The 17,512-nt window shown below is 42.7% G+C and overlaps 1 protein-coding gene across 7 annotated transcripts in view; it reads right to left on the bottom strand.

Annotated features, from left to right (window-relative positions):
- Window positions 1-17,198, bottom strand: part of AKT3 (AKT serine/threonine kinase 3) — a 143,409-nt gene extending 126,211 nt beyond the window's left edge. The window contains exons 1-3 of one of the 7 annotated variants that reach the window (XM_085219636.1): window positions 15,409-16,444; window positions 15,080-15,140; window positions 5,178-5,332 (exon numbers count right to left, since the gene is read on the bottom strand). In XM_085219636.1, the coding sequence (XP_085075762.1) occupies window positions 5,178-5,223 (46 nt within the window). In that variant the 5' untranslated portion in view covers window positions 5,224-5,332; window positions 15,080-15,140; window positions 15,409-16,444. Of the gene's footprint in view, window positions 1-5,177; window positions 5,333-11,166; window positions 11,362-15,079; window positions 15,148-15,408; window positions 16,445-16,723 lie in introns of those variants that run through there. The other 6 variants (XM_085219640.1, XM_085219633.1, XM_085219635.1 and 3 more) reach the window with 6 other exon arrangements.
- Window positions 17,199-17,512: the final 314 nt, after the last annotated feature.

Genomic DNA, 17,512 nt, shown 5'->3' with positions numbered 1-17,512 from the left:
CATCATAATAAATCAAACAGAATTTTACTTTATAATCTCCATGAGGCTAGAAATGCTAATTCTACTTCAGGTGATTCTACTCTGGATACCAGGAAGTTATGAAAAGCTATATATTTTCATAAATAAATAATATTTGAGTGAAAAAAGATACTAAAGTATTTGAAATGATACACTTATTGAAGGAGTTACAGGAAAGTTTCATAACATCTTTTTAACCTCCATCTCATTATACCAAATGCCTTAAGTTATCACAGTTAAATTAGTGCAGCTTTATACTCCAGTTCCCTCTCTATAAAACTCATATACAAGTTTTTCTGTACTGTGTAAGCATTAAAAGAAGAGGACAAGAAACAAAATGATCAATGTCACCTCTGCATGCAGTATCTATTTCACATAATCTGCCTAAAAAAAAATATAATAATAAACAAGGTAAAGATGGCCACAACAAACAGCATTATCTCATCTAACACACCTGAATGTAGAAGCCCAACAGAGGTCTGGTAAGTGAAGTACAGAAGTACAGACTTAAACAGACAACATCTTGTTTTTAAATAATGATTTAGCCATTTTGTTATGTAATCCACATTGGGTCTACTTTCCTCAAATGGAAGACCTTTACTCTTTCAACACACACACACACACACACACACACACACACACACACACACACTATCTGACACGTTCAATTTAAAACTGTGTCAACTTTTCCTTTGTCCCAAATGATCTTTTAGTAACATGGTAACATAGACGTTAAAACTTTTTCCGTGTTTAAACTAATTGAAATCTTGTGCACAGGTTGTACATAAAGAAATTAGGTTGCAATTAAGCATAGTTATTAACGATTGTTAAATCTAATTCTAATGGTTGTGACTATTACAGACCGCAGACAAGGTCAACACCACAACACAAGAAACTAGCTTTAAAGAAAAAGAAACAAACCACCTGAATTATATGCATAAAAACCTCTTTCATAATGATATGCTCCAATCAGACTAAGCATGTTCATCCATTTGAAAAAACAGCTGTTTCCAAACTGATATATTCAGAATATATCCCCACTCTGTAAGACATTCAATTTGCGTTCAGTAAAATTAAAAAGACTAAATCTTACAATAATTTGAAAAGACGCTCAGCAAAACATTGTGCTTATAAGCAAAGCCAAAATGTAGAAGTAATTTCAGCAATTATTGCAGAGTCCTTACACTAACTGCATAAACATCATGTTCTGCACATCAGCAGCAAGGTTTGAATCAGTCTATTTCAGGTTCTCAGTTAAGACCATGTCCCTCTCACCTTTATGCATTAGAAGGAAAGAAAGTTGGCACCATCTAAAAAGGACGGTCACAAAAGTAGAAAACACAACATTTTTCTGTTCTGGCTACAGGAATGACTGGAGAACAGAGGGAAGAAAGGAAAATAATTATCCTCTCTGAAACAAAGCATACTCAGCCAGTACATTGCAAGACTATCTTTCCAGCAGCACAGGAATACAAGGCCACGAGATGCTTGGTTCTAAGGACTTGATCTGAGGCAGCAAGTCACAGACAACTGTAAGATCATGTGCACAAAATGCATTCTCAATGCTCTCTTGACTGAATAGAGGCTACTAAACCACATCCAAAAACCACTGATATCATACATTTGGATCTTGCTCAGACAAGTTCCATAGTCCCACAGGGTAAGTCTGCACTAGTACTTTAGCTCAGATAAGGAGAGCACTCTAGCAACAAATCTTCCTATCACTCTGGCTAATGCACTCTTGTTTGCTGAATGAAGCAGTCCTGGAGTGCACAAATCTGGTTTCTTTCAGATGAAAGAGAACCATGAGATGTACTCTAGAGCTCTACCACTGCTATAATGGGGCACAGAAGCAGACAGAAACCAGACCAAACCCACTTCACTTGCAAATGCTGTGAGTGCAGGTAGGTACCAGGTCCTCATCACTAAGTACTGCAGTCTCTGGATCTGCTCTCAAAGGACCACATCATTTGTGAGGCAGGTCCAGCCCCTGTGCCTCAGGATCTGCTTTCGCATACTGCATGGGTTCTGACCTCTGCTGAGGTTAACTGAGCTTCTCAGGCTTTGCTTTCTCCTGGCTTTCAATTCATACACAATCTGAAATTCTCACTTCCAGCTTGTCACCTCTGCCAGTATAAGTGTTCAGGTACAACAGCTTACCTTCCCTCAGTAACATCTACTCTCACCACACTGAAACACCTGCTTGTAAAGACTATTCAAACTGAAGTATGATCATCTTTAATTAAGTAAACTTAATTCTGGCATTTCTTACTTTGAGTGCTGAGTGATTTTAAAATAGGAATACTTTAATAGCTTGGTCACTTAAACATACACTGCACAACAGCATGTTGAAGCCAAAAATGTAGAATCATATTGACTCTGTGCTCAAGAGCAGGTGTAAAGACTTGCAAACATACAACTATCAGCCCTCTATTCCTAACAAGGATACAGTGGAAAGGATAATTAAGCAAACATTTTCTCACTGCATTTCACAGCCATTAAGAATCACAATACACTGCACTAACAAAACAGACCCTCTACTCCTCAGCATCTTTCTATCTTAGCCTCAACATGGAGAGAGATCCTCAGCTCAACTATCAGTCTTCTCTCACTCCAATAATCAGTTCCTTTACCTCCCTTTTGTAAAAGCCTCCCATTAGCTGGCTCTTTGAAACTCAGCTTCATCCCAGTTCTATCATCACCCTCATACTTCTTGACTGGGTTCTGAATTGCGGCAAGAGACTGCTCTGCTTTTTTTCCTCTACCACAAACTTCACTGACTGTTGAAGGGAACCATTTTTAAAAGCCATAGGCTATAATCACACAACCAAGTAATTTGGCATAATAAAACCAGATCAGTCAACTGAAGCACTGGTGCCCAGGCCCCTACTTTTACAGTGTACACAGTTTATGAGTTTTATTTCAAGTTAAATTCAGTCTGGTGCCTCAGAAGGAATGCTGTACCATCCACATGGCTTGCAAGTGTTCAAAGTACCAGTTGTAAGCTGTTAGTTTGTACGGTCATGCCCCAGCTGGAGGCTGAAATCCACAGACTGCACACATGGAGAGGAGATTCCATGTCTGGTTTCCTCCAGGAGGAACCTAGCATGTACATATCAAACTGCTCTATGAACTACCAGTAACTGTCAAGTGGGGATGACCAGAAAACCCACTTTAAAAACTGTAATTGCATTAAAGCTTGAAGAAGCAGTGCTACTTTACCCAGTCCCATGATGCTTCTTGGTACAGAGAGAGAATATTCAGCTGGCCAGGTGTCTACTGAGCACAGTGAAATCCCAACTTTCACAATCTACACTAAGTTTAGCTTAACTTTTCCTTGGCAACAATTAGCTTAGCAACTCTGACTCCGAAGCAAAGCCTGGATAGAATCTGTAATTACATGAAATGTATAAGCACTGAAGCAAATGGTTACAAATTTTTGACATCATAAAACTACACTTCACTCTTCCTGTTATCAGGAAAAAAAAAAAAATTGAATCCACCAGCACACAGAGCAAGACACAGAAAATTAAGGAAATAGGAACAAACTGGGGAAAAAAAAAAAAAAAAAAAAAAAAAAAAAAAAAAGCACACAAATTTACAGATACCTAGAGCAAGAAGGAAAAAAAACACCATACATTTGCTAAGAGTTCATTAAAATGAGGAAAAATGAATGTCATAAAATGGTTTTAATTTGAAAACAAAACAATAAAACTAACAAAATGTGAAATTCAGTAGGCTTTTCTTTAATTGATAGCAGCATGAGAAGGAGAACCTTTGTTTTACACTTCAAATTTTCAAATCTTCAGTATGACACTTAATTTCACTATACAAAACCATAGTCCTATCTGGGACCCTGTTTAATACATATCACAGAATTGATATTGGATTTTAATGAAAAAGATCGATCATCCCAATCATATCCTAATATGCTTGAAATTACATGAAATAAACAGAAAATGAAATGAGATATCCAAATAGAGCAAGCAAGAAGACAGAAAGGAAGAATGATTCAAAATTTTAAATAACTCCAGCCTTGCAAAATTTGGTTTGTTATATACATGAGTATAATACTACAAAACAGGAAGCAGGCCTTAAGTTTCATGCCATTTAGCTAATTTTCATCTTCAATACCCATAATGAAATACTGCAGTACAATTATGCAGGAGTAATTACAGGATAATAAACTTTTTTTCCACAATTCTCTTGGCTTCTTTAACATTTAATGTCAATCTACAGTAAGAAAGCTAATAACGATCTTTGTCTTTGCACAGTGCTAATGAAACAAAGCGTTTCTATGTAAATTAAAGAGCGATTTTGTTCATACTATTCACATCTAAATGCTTCTGGGATAGAATCGGTATGCAGTCCTCTTTAATACAGATCTCCTTCTCTCTGCAAGAGAGATGATCTTTTGGAAATAATCATGTGCACAACCACAACCCCAAGCCAAGCAGCACAAAGCATAGTTTTCATTCAAAGTTCGTAACTTGATACGAATGCCAGGTGTTTCCAGAGGTTTCCCATTCGAAGCCCAACATACAGCAACCATCCCAAAATTCCAGATCGCGCAGTGACAGATCATAAAATGACATCAAGAATTTACAGGAATTGAGTGTAAGAAAAAACAGTGCTTTAGATTGGCTTATAATTAGGAACATATTCTTTAATCATATGGCTTCCAGGTCTGCAGAGCAATTAGTTATACTTGAGCTTTACACAAGTAATACATTGATTTTATGGGGAGTACTTGAGTAAGTAATATCAGCTGAGCCACATTTTGGTATCCATTGAGTTTTACACAAAGTATTGCATCCACAACTGTTTCTACACAGCCTCCAACTGTGCACCTCTATTCCCACTTACAGCCGCCACCACTGCATATTTAGTCTGATACAGGAGTGACAGGAGCTGCAGCAGCAAGGTTAAGTGAAAATTACCGAGACCAGCTTACTGTCACAGTTACCCACATAAACGGGGGCAATTCTGAGGGTTAAGTATTAACAAGACCCAGGTCTTAATGGCCGTTAATTCCATATGGTCAGATTAGCTTGCTGCAGACCAGAAGATAAATCAAGAATGCTCACAGTGTAACTGTACAATGCCACTGCACACAGACAGCTACAAATCAGAACTTTGCATTAATAGGTAGAACTTACCCCTCTTCTGAACCCAGCCTTCCTTCACAATGGTAACATCGCTCATGATGGCTCCACTCTGAACCCCCAACTCAAAAGAGTATTTCTTTGAGTTATCAGCTTGTCTGTATGGCTTCTCTTCTTCTGCTCTTCCGAGTTTCTATTGATGAGTCACTCTAGAAGGAAATATTAGAGAAAGAATTAAAGTCTTTTTGTTTTTCTGATTTGACAGCCAACAAAACACTCTTTGTTGATGTCTTCCTCTGACTGAGCTCATATTAAAAAGTCTGCCTTTCTTCTTTTAATTAACAATATAACAGAGTCAGATTTCTAGTTTTACAGCAAATTTTTCATGAACACCTTTTCATGAACACCTATCTAGCAAAAGCCAAGTGTGTTACATTTAAAGTTACATGGCACTATTATAAAACGCACACAATAAAATTTCTTGTATTAATGCAGGATGCTGTTAAATGAAAGCCAGTACTTCTGCACAGGTCCAACTTTGAAGTCACACTATCTTTAACCATTCCCCTATTTGTGAGAATCCATGTAATGGGTAAGTGATTCTATTATGAAGACACTGATCATATCAAAAGAGCAAGGAAATGGAATGAAAGATTCTGCAAAAGCACTTAAAACCAAAGCCTTATGATGATAACCATATCCATTAAGGCTTAACTGTTAAAATCTGTATTAAGCCACTCGCCAGCCATTCAATTACTTTTTTTAATGCTGGAATTAAAAATAAATAAATAAATAAATAGTAAAGGCTACAGAAATACAATGAAAGTAGGAACAGCATTATAACTATATGGTACCTGGTACAAATCCCTTAAGTTTTTAAACACCAGCATCGCTTACAATTAAATGAAGAGAAAAACAACTTTCTAGGAGCACAAATTAACCCAGAAAAGCTGCTGTTCAGTTTATGAAAAGCAGTGCACATTCTCTGAGGGCTTTCACACAGGCAGTGCCAGGAGTGCTCTCTCCCTCCAAAGCCTGACTTACAGAGGCAGAAGGGAGGCTCGCCCTGCAACAGCACACATGCTGGTCCCAAAAGGCACAGCCCCCCTTCCAAATACCTCACTCTGAGACTACCAGCTAAGTGCAAAGAAGAGATAACAGCACTGTAACCAAACAGGAAGAGAAGTCAGAGGGAAGGAGAAGTTTCCTTTTGCCAGCAGACTGCCTCTCCCTCCATCCTTTGAAGTAAACAGAAACACCCACATAACATCAATGTAGAAAAGGATGGGATGCCAAGGAGAGGGATTTCTGTGATGGTGGAGGAACACCTTTCTCTAGCTGTACACACAGGAACACACCTTTGCACGCTGCTGGCACAGAACAAGAACAGAACGACCAGTTTAATACTACAAAATACAGAGCAGCCACACTCATTCAGTTTATTAACCTACACACGTAAATGCGAGACAGAAACAAATAACTGTTGTCCTGGAAGCAGCTGTGCAAGGAATGACTGGAGAACAGACAGGGAAATAAGCTGTTCTAATGCAGCCAAGTACAGAGTAAAAACTGACTACTATATGTACGCAGTTTACTTCTTATTTATCATTTGAAACCTGTATTTGCAGCGCTCAGCAGCCAGATGGAAGGCTGCTTCTGTATGGATACTGCGCTGTGCACAATAAACCTTGGTATGAATATTTTTTTCAAGCGATAGCAGATAACGCAGTACAGCATGGTTCAGAAATACTGAGGTATCCATTTTACAGTTTTGCTTTCATTTATATTCTCCTAGACATGCTGAAATCCAGCTGCTTAAAATTAAAAACCGCAGCACTGAGTTCCATAAGTAGCACTAAGTTTAAACAGCACAGAAGGGAGCACCTCAGAGCCATCTCTCCAGCACTGGCAGATGTAGCACCCGGCCCAATGCAGGCAATGAGCAGCCCACCAACACCACATGCTGCGTGCAAAGGGACACCATCGGATACCTCTACTGATGTGACTGCTCCCTGCTTTAGGACTTTTAAGATTTAGGATTTCTTAAGACCTGAAAGGAAAAGTTACATACAAAGTTTTGGAAGGACAGGAGACAGTTTCATTACTGCTAATTTGTCTCTTTAGCTCTAACCGTTTACACTTTGTATTATGAAAGTCAACACAACCTGCCTTTCCACAGCCTTTCACCTCACTATTCTGAGACTTTTTTTTTCTGGGTCACACACTATCGGAGCTTTTGTTTGTGCACTTCAGCCCAGTGATAAGCAAGTCCACCAGCTGTGCCTCAGCACAGATCTGAAAGAGAGAGGCACGCGACTGACACAGGTCCCAGCTCCGCCGTTCTGGCTGACAGCAGCACAGTGTCAGCTCCTCCACAAACACACACACCTTCACGAAACCCGGGCTGAGTGTCAAAAAACAGCAACATACAAACAAACAGCTGCAAAGCAATGCACATGTAGGCATGCATAGTGGTTGACAACCCCGCCCACGGTAGGGAGGTTGAAACCAGATCTTTGAGGTCCTTTTCAACCCAAGCCATTCTATGACTCTATGATAAGCACATTCACATCCCAGTGTCCAACTTCATTATGACTTTCCTAGAAGACATTCCGTGCATTCTTTAAGATATGATCACAGATGGCACTTTTTTCAACTATAAGAACAAAGTAAGTAAAGTATTTAGCTTAGGATGGCATGCACTGCCATTTGTTTTACTCTTCCAGCCACTTCAATGCACTTCCCCACATCAGCGTGCTCTTATGCAAAGTGCAATCATTTATCTTTATTGGTAGAGACCAAGCTGTAAGGAATGAACTTCTGCACTAAGTAGCCATGATCTTGTCTGTCCACAAACTGATCATAAAGTCCACGATTTCAGTAGAGACCTGGTTTTAATGAATTAATTTATGCTTAAAGTTCCCTATTTACCACCAATCATGATTCAGCTAGTATTATTTAATCAAAATCTGAACTGTGACTGATTTTTATGTCAGCCAGTGCCCCAATAACCACAAACACACACTTGCAGGATTGCATTCTACTATTCCCATGAACTGCTATATTGAATTTCAAAGAAAAGAAAACAAAATACAAAAATTGGATAAATACGAAAAACTAACTGAATTATCTCCAATTTAGCTTCACGGTATTACCGGGAACAACTTAAGTAAAACTTACCAACAGTTATATGTGGACATAATGGTTATAACAATTGCTCCCTTAATTGGTAATTGAAAGTCAATCTGAATTACATAGGAAGCTGTAGAAGACAAATCGAAGCATTAAAAGACTAATGAAAATAAAGGTTATGCATTCACACTGCACTTTCAAGAAACCATTTATAAGCATCTTTAGCAATACCCCTTATTAAATTCCTTTTAGATTTTCTAAAAGCTGTATTCTCTTACTCAGAAAGTCATCCAGCAAAGGTCTAGAAGAACAGATTCTTAAAAACTACCTCCTATAATGACAAAAAGTAACCTGGATGAAAAATAAACATACAGACATCTCCCTGAAGATGTACTGGTGCATTTGTATAAACATAAAGGAGTTCCTTACAACATATGGAACAAGAACTCTCGTATGAAAACAGCATTCCATCTATAGTTCAACTATTTCAAGAAAGGCTGCAGAAATGTTAATGCTGCACAGCCTGCATAGAACTTCAATACTCGTTAGCCACCAATTCTGCTCTCCTGATGAAGAGCTGTTATAAATTCTACAGTTTCTCCTGTTGCTACAGGATGAACCCACAGAAATGCAGGAAAAATGTTTAAGAACTGAACCTGAAGGTTTTCTGCACTCCAGCTGCTTCTACAGGGAAAAACTTAACTTGTGTAAAATGTGTGTTCTAGCAACTGAAGAACAGGTTGGATTGCTGAGCGAGGTGTTTTTTTTTTCAACTTTATCAAACAAAACTCTTAGAAGATGCAATTCCAAGAACATTTTATCTTGCAGATTGTATCAGTCACTTATACATTTAAAAAAAAAAAAAAAAAAACTTACTGTCTGCATGTTTTATGGTGCAGGTTTGACAATTTACTCAGTAATGACCAGTTATGTTAACAAAATGTGCATCATTCTTAGGATCTGGTAAAAAATGGTGAGGATTTTTCCTATCTTCACTGGAAAGCTATTAAGCCACTTTTACCTTGTTACGTGAACCAATTCAGCACACTTCTAAAGAGCTACTGCTTCTCTTTAAGTTTCTAGCTCTTAGGGCTGCAAGGACATCTTCCTTAACAAAAGTCAAGCAGACACTTCTACACGTGGCAGATCCAACTGAGACCCGTGGTTTTCCCCAAACCATGGTGAAAAAACACCTTTTTCTCCCAGGCAGAAAGGAGCGAGAACAGTGATCCAGGTCTACGCTTAACAACTACTATGTGCAAGTGAGCAATCATTGAGACTCGTAAGAGCAGACAACGCTCCCTTGGAATCTGGGCATCTTCCCATTTCCCCAGTGACAAGAGACAGCTGAGTACAGAAGACAGTGCCCATAAATTCAGTGCAAATTGTATGATTCAGGTCTCTGTTGTAAGAACTTCCATAAACACAAGCTTCTACTTTCAACAATTTTGGAGCTGAGAATAAACAGATACTCTCACATTTACCAACTTAAGCTACCACAGGGAGCACCGACAGAATCAGTTTCACCTCTTCCAATGATATCCCTAATCTGCCTGTACCGCTCGCACCCCTCTCATAACATATAAGGGAACTACTATTTTCCCTTTTTACAAGTAACCATTTGTTAAACACAGTGCTTGGCGGGAGGGGAAATCAAAAAGTGAATCTTTCTGATTCACTCTGCCTGACTCACTGAGATTCCTCGGTCTTCAGCGTAAGCAGAGCCAAATCTCATCTTTATCTCATTTCTCAGAAAGGTACACTGGAAAATTTCGTGCTTGCACAGACAAAACATAACAAAAAAAGCAACTCAGTCATCCTCTAGTCCAGTGACTGTCACCACCCCCCATGTTTGTTTCTCTGCTTTGGGGGCATTTTTTTTTTTTCTACCAGCAGATTGCATTCTTAAGAGGCTTTCTCAGAACTAAGTTTGAATGCTCCAACACAACCAAACAGACTGCAGTAGTTTCCAATACTCACTGCAATCACAGAGCAAGGAATTAAAAAGATAAGGATCTAAACTAAAAACAGAGCTCTCTTTAGGATTTGATGTTGAGATCCAAGTTTCATTTGTATGAAAAACGCATGCATATCCTCTTCCCCTACCCAAGTTGTTATCTAATAGTCTGGTCAAACAATTAGAGGATATATTGCATAGCATCACACAGAAGACTGTGCTGCAGAACAGAGATTACTACAAAAACTTCTAAATTAAATTAACCTATATTACTAGTGGAAGAATCACATCCGATTTAGTGATCTCTCTAAAAGGTACCAAGTATTTCTACAGGCTTCTATGAACTACACATCCCAGAATTTTGTTTACACTTCAAAAACAGTACAGTCGCATTATGACCCTTTTTACAGTCTCAAGAGAACTGACTGATTTGAATACTGCCACTGCTTAGGCTGAGAAAAAGGAACCTGTGGGTAGACACTACTTACTGTTTGTTCAACTTATTAGAACTAACTTATAAACGAACAAAATAAAACAAACACAACACCAAACAAAACATTAACTGGTTTCCATTTAAAGCAAAAACAAAACCAAACAGTATAAAAGAGAATGTATTCTAAATTTACAGAATCTTAACTGCATGCACAATTAAGAAACTTAAACATGCCTTTAAATAATTTCAAAGCATAAATGACAGTACTTAACGAATTTTAAAACAAATCTTAAAAAAATCTCTAATATATCTCTATGATTGGCATTCAAAACATTTTTAAAATACATTTTGTACTAAAAGACTCAGTGCTGCTAAGAATATTGGCATCAATAATTTATCCCTGACATTTCATAAGCCTTGACTTGGAATTAGAAGGAGGATAACATACAAATGGCAATTTTTACACTCTTTTAAGAAAATAGAACAGAAAAAACAAATGGGTCTTCCTCAAGCACACTTACATGTTTGTTTTGTGCCTTGATTGAAAATATTCTCTGTGTTTTCACTTCCAGTATGACAAAAAGCTGCACATAACTCATAAATGCTTGGATAAGCTTGGTTAGATTACAGGCACAGTGAAGCATTAATGCACAAGTTATGTGTTTTATTTAGATTTTGTAACCAAGTAATTTCATCTGCAAATAAACTACAATTCTGCATTCCTTTTCATGTAATAATGACAAAATAAGTTATTTTAAGGGACAAAGGTATAATTAAAGTAAGGTAAACCCACCCCTGTCTTTGTTTATCAAGGTATAAAGGAAGTTTCTAAAAGTAACTAAATTGTTTCTGTAGAATCCCACGTGAAACATTAACAACCCATTGTTTTGCGCTGCTTTTATTGACAAGAACACTTTAAATCCTTTTCTCCTCTCCAGCCACAGAAAACAACAACTGAAAATGACAGAAGGAGAGTGAGAAAATGTATAAGAAAGGTATGAGAACATGGGTCTGAAATCCAACCAAAGTATATATTTAAAGCACAAAATATGAAGGGAGAGCTAAAGCTAAGCGTCAAGGGAAAAGTCTGCCAGACCAAGAGGTGGGGAGTTTTGAAACTTCAGTCGGGGATGAGTTAGGTATCATAGCTGACAATCACATTCCAATCAATACTTCAGTATAAATGTAAGAAACTGCACTCGCTAAGGATTAACACAGGAATACTATTTCTTGCCTTTTTAAGTCAAAGTTCCTTCACCCTTTAAAAAAATAGCTGAGTAACGATTCTAGCAACCAAGCAAAACCAAACTCAAGTTCCATATTATGAAAACAAACTAAAATTAGATTTCTGTTCACAATACTCCGAAATAGGTTATCTACTTTTCGAAAGCTCACAGAATTCAACAATTCCTGATCATTCTGAGGTATTTTAAAAGGTATCTTTAAGAGACACAAAATAGCTTTATTGAACTCCCAGGTTTAAATATCAGTAAGACAGTGCATTTCCTGGAGTCCAACATCCCAGCGTGTGCACAGCTCCAAGCACACTGCTGAAGCCACCACCACCGAAGATAACAAAAGCCAGAAATACGTGAATTGCTGTGGGCAACAACGAAAGGAAAGCACTGAAATAAAAATATGCTCTCAAACCGTTAATATTCAAGATGGATAAAGTTCAGAGAGATGTCTAGCAAGAAACATCTTTTTTTTCAAACTCTTGAAATAGGATTTATTTATTGTGTGGATATTGTACAAATTGAATACTGAATTAGTTTGCATAAGTAGGGCTGAACTTCGTGATTCTTTCCCACAGATCCATCAAAGCTGCTGAACTTATTAACTGTTTAATTCCACCCCTGACCAGAATTTAATCATACTCCAACTTCCAACCCAAAACTTTGGGATCTGCTCGTTTGTCTTCGAACAGCACTATTCTCCCCAACTTGAGCTCTGAATTTCCCAAGTACAGAAGGAATTCTCTACAACCTTAAATGAAGAATTGTTTTTCACAAGCATATTGCTGCTTGAGCACACGTAGGGATAGATGCTGTCTTTATCAGATGAAGGTCATCTCTTAAGATTTATGAAGAGACCGATTAAGTGAAACTCACACATTCAACTTTAATTCTCTGCCTCCAATTATACCAATACATATAAGAAAAGGTTCCAACAACTTCAACAAAAATGCATTAGGCAACTTGCAGCGATTACCTATCCCAAAAAGCACATTGAACACTCTGGGAAAAACAAAAACTGGTTTTGTTTGTAGAAAGTGTTTTGAAAGATGGCTGAGATTCAGATGAGAAATTCTGCACTTTGTAGTGTTAAGCCAGCTGTATGAGAGGTTTTTGACTGCTGGGCACTGCCATTCCGCAGCTACAAAAATCCAGAGGCAAGACCTTCTCTGATCTCAGCAAAGCTTAATCAGGCTGTTCCTCCCTGCCTCTGCTGCAAGATGCATTCAAATTCCCTTACCACAGACTCAACACAGCAAAGGTCTGACAAACAGTGCTGTCATTCAGCCATGCACAGGAGATACTGAGTTGCTAGCTGTATTCCTAAAGGAACGGGAAAATAACCACTGCTCTTTAGTCAAGATATTTCAGAAAAATTCACAGGTGACAGCTTGTTCTTAACACCATTTTCAATCAATAGGACTCTCCCCTAGACACCTGTATAAACATATGCAGGAGAATTGGCCAAGATGAACTGAAGATGTACAAAGTTATTTAAATCCCACTAATATGAAAAATCTAAGAAACATTTTAAGTGATCAAAAATAGTCTTCGTATGCACAGGATAAAAACGCTTACTCTCCCTGACAATAACATTTTATGATGAAAAAGACCAGTTCCAAATCCATCACACACTCCAGCACTATTCTACTTCTGTTGTCATACCTCAAGCTGATCTAGAGCTACAGGACAAGAACAAAATGCCAAACAATCTAACGCTGCACCCTCCAATTTTTGTTTTGTTTGCAATTTTTCTCTTCACACAGACAGCCCTGAATCTTCTTCATACAACCAGTCCAGGAGAAAACGCAAACCAAAGTTTTAAGGATGATTTTACACTGTACAAAACACTAAAATGTGAACTTTCTCATTCAGTCTTTTATCATTTACCTCTTAGCTTTATTCATTCCTCTGATTCAGATTTTTTAGATGCTTTGAACCAGTTCTTCCATTTACCACCTAATTTTTCCTATGGAAATAGTATTTTCTCCATCAAGCCCACTTGTTGCACAGAGACCAACTGGTGCCACAGCTCTACCAAGGACAGCCTGTGGCACCAAGCACACTCACACAACACACTGAGCACTGTAAGCAGTGCCATGCTCCCAGAAGTGCAGGTCTACTGGGAGCAACCCCATGCCCACCGTGATGCTCTCCCTGGGTACGTCCCCACAGAGTGACAATCAGAGGCGGCACAGATTAACCTAATATTCTAGAGTAATTTTAATGAGCGCTTAAATCGGATATCTTTTCTTCTAAAAACAGTACTTGAACCAATAAGAGGTTGGTAAACTTCACATAAATATTGTCAAATAAAACTCACAAATGCACACCTTTAACTATGCCACTCTTTTTGAGTCTTTACTGTTCCTGCCAAAGGGAGCAGCACACACGTTCAACAGAACGTTCATTTTCCTAGAGGGGCTTCAGGCACATGACACCAGCTCACACAGGACAACCAACACCCCACGGGACACGCAGGTATAGCCTGGCACATTGCTGCTGAAGCGGCTCCATTTACACACTGAGCACACTGAGATGGAAGTTCAGCACAACAAAGTGTTTGCTCAGCTTAGTTCAGTGTTTACCCAGTGTGGGGTACAGACAGCAGCAAGACAAAGCCAGAGGTGCAAGGGGACATCAGGGCCATACCACATAGCTGGAGTAAAGACAGGTTGCCACATGCAGGCCCACCTCTCTGCCTTGCCAACAGCACTACGTGAAGTGACAATCAGGTGCTTCAAATAGAAACTCTGCATTCTTTACACCAATAATGGCACAGAAATTTTGAATGTGTTTTAACACAAATCATTGTAGTAATGGTGCCATACCATCGAAACCAACTGCGTATTTCAAACTTACTTTTCAGCTCTTTAGCTTTATTAATAAATTTCTGGGGTAAAGAAATGACTATTTGATATGCCTCTTGTAGTAGAGAAAATGCACATCAAATATGAGAGAACCCACTGGCAGTGGCAGACATTCCCAATCCACCTGCAGGCCCCCAAGTTCATGTAGAAACCTCAGGCACACACTGTGCCAAAGTGGAGCTCCACCTCTGGTAACACTTCACACACAAAAGCAGAGCTCCACTGGTTTGCGGTTAGGCTAAACAAAAAACTTCACCACTATTCCTTTCCCAAAGCATTTGTTCCAGCGTCAAAATGCCAACACCATTTTCTAATACAAGTTACTGTACCTTCAGCCTTGACATTACGCAAGCTGAAGCTCATGCATCTCTCAGATTTTTCAGTGGCATCCTGTGGAACATCAGTATTTTATTTAACAACATATCATTTTCCTTCAAACTACAAACAAATGAGGCACTGAAACACCAATTTCTACGAAGTTGATGGTCTGTGTGGGCAACGATAGAGAAGGAGGGCACTGCCCAAGTGGGACAGTCCTACCACGAGCACCTCACGCTCACACACATGCCCCACCACTGCCACTGGAGAAACAGGAGCTGCTAGGTTTGGGACAAAGCTTTCTAGGAAACAGAGAGTTTTTCCCCTCTCTGCAGTTTACCTCAGATCTCCTCTGAACTTGACTTAGTGGCCAACCAAAATATAAACACATGGGCTATAATTAGCAATCCAATCCAATTAAACATATTGCGGTCAACCTAAAGACGACTCCTATGGAAAAAAAAAAAAAAGTCCAATGAACGGGCTCCCCTACAGTAGCACACCTGTTTCAAACATCAGGTAAGCTTTCCTCCCTATCTCATTCTATCCATGAGCCTGCAGGAGCATACAGACACCTGAGGCTCAGCCAGCTCATCTGGGTGCCTCCTGCCCTGGGAAATAAAGGCTTCTGTATGCAAAACGAATGGACACGTGTCTGCCCGTTTACAAAGTTTTGGTGAGCAGCAAGCAGGCAGCTGTGGCAGAAGGGCCGGCTGCAAGTTCTTTCCGTGCTGAGAGCTGGCGACGCAGGTACCTGGCGCATCCCAGCCCTGAGCATAACACTCCTTCGGCAGGAGCTCAGTGAGTCAGGCCTGAGGCACATCGTCATAACAACAAAGATGGGATCGTGTCGCTGTATCCAAGCAGCGGTCAACCAATAATTACAGAATAAAACCAGAATTAAGGTCAAGAGGGATGCAATCGGTCACTACTCCCTTTCAGTTGCACAGCAACGAGAGTTCGGGGCTTTCACACCGCCACGCTACCCATCCCAGAGCGAGGGTCGCGTCGGGGCCGCCCCACGCTTCCCCCCACCCAGAGGAGGGCCGGGAGCCGCCCGCCGCCCGCCCGGGCCCAGCTCCGCGCCCCGCGCACTCAGCCCCGCGCGCGGCCGGGAGGCGCGGTCCGGCCGCGCATCAGCTGCTGCCCGCGCGCCGCAGCCTCCCTCCATGATGGCCGTGCAGGAGGCGGAGGCCGGTTTGTTTACTTGCAGCCGGAGCCGCCGCCGGCGCGGCCACGCGCGGACCCCCTCCCACGCCGCCGCTCTCGGCGCAGCCGCTCGCGGCTCCCGGCGGACGCGGCCCGCGCTCACCCGCGGGGACGGAGAGCGGCGGCGGGGAAAAGAGGGGGCGGGGGGCGCGCTCCCGGCGCGGGCGAGGAGGGGCGGCCGCGTGGGAACGGCCGCGGCCACGCGCAGGCGGCTCCCCCGGGCGCGCGCCGTGCCCTACCCCGTCTCCCCCCACCCCCCTTCGCCCCCCGTTACATAACCGCCCCCCGCCCCCACCCCGCCCCACACCGCCCGACGGGCGACCCCCGCCCGCCGCCGCTCCCCCTCCCCCCGCGCTGCCCGGCGGCCCCGGCCGCGCCCCGCGCCCCCTCCCCGCCCGCCGCCTCCTCCCCGCCCGCCGCCGCCGCCCGGCCCCTCCCGCCCGTACCTGCAGAGGCGGCGACGCCGCGGGCGCTGCTGCGGAGCCGGAGGGCGGCGGCGGCGGCTCCGGGGGAAGGGGGGTGGGGAGGGCGCCGCTGCCTCCTCCCCGTCGCCGTCCCCGACCCCCGCCGGGCGCGGCGCTCCCTGCGGCCCGGTGTCCCCCGGGGGCGGGAGGAGGCGGCTCCGGCCGCGGGCGCGGCGGCTACATGGAGCGGCGGCCGCTAGGCTGGGAGGCGCCCGGGCGGGCAGCGCGGCCGCGGCATCGGGGCGGGGGTCAGGAGGGCGGCGGCGGCGGCTCTCCCCGGCGCACTCACCCCGGAGCCGCCCGGGCCCCGCTCTCGGCTCCTCCCGCCGCCTCCGCCGGGCTCGTTATTGACTTTCAGGAAAACTCCCGACGTCACCGGCTCCCCCCGAGTGTCTCCCCCTCCGCGGCGGCGGCGGCGGCGGCATCCCCAGCTCTCGCGAGAAGCGCGGCGGGGACGGGGGGGGGGCCGCCAGACAGCGAGGGGGGAGCCAGACAGAGGGGGGCGGCTGAGGTGAGGGTGGGGGAGGCGGCGGGGCCGCGGCCGGCGGCAGGGAGGGAGGAGAAGGGATGCGGAGGGCCGGGCCGGCGGCGGGGCTCGAGGGGAGCCGAGCTGGAGCGCGTAGCCCTCCGACGCGGGCTCGCTGCGACGCCCGGCCCCGCGCTGCCGGTGCGGGATGCGGACGGCAGCCCCTCACGAGCCGCAGGGCGAGCGCTCCGGGAGCGGTACGCGACCCGCGGGCTCGGAGCGAGCCCGACGCCGAGGGATGCTGC

The sequence above is a fragment of the Meleagris gallopavo genome, chromosome 2, assembly GCF_905368555.1.
Source record: "Meleagris gallopavo chromosome 2, MGAL_WU_HG_1.1, whole genome shotgun sequence".
In the NCBI taxonomy this organism is placed as follows: Eukaryota; Metazoa; Chordata; class Aves; order Galliformes; family Phasianidae; genus Meleagris; species Meleagris gallopavo.
Note: the sequence above shows the minus strand (reverse complement) of the source record. Positions and strands in the feature narration are given on the sequence as shown.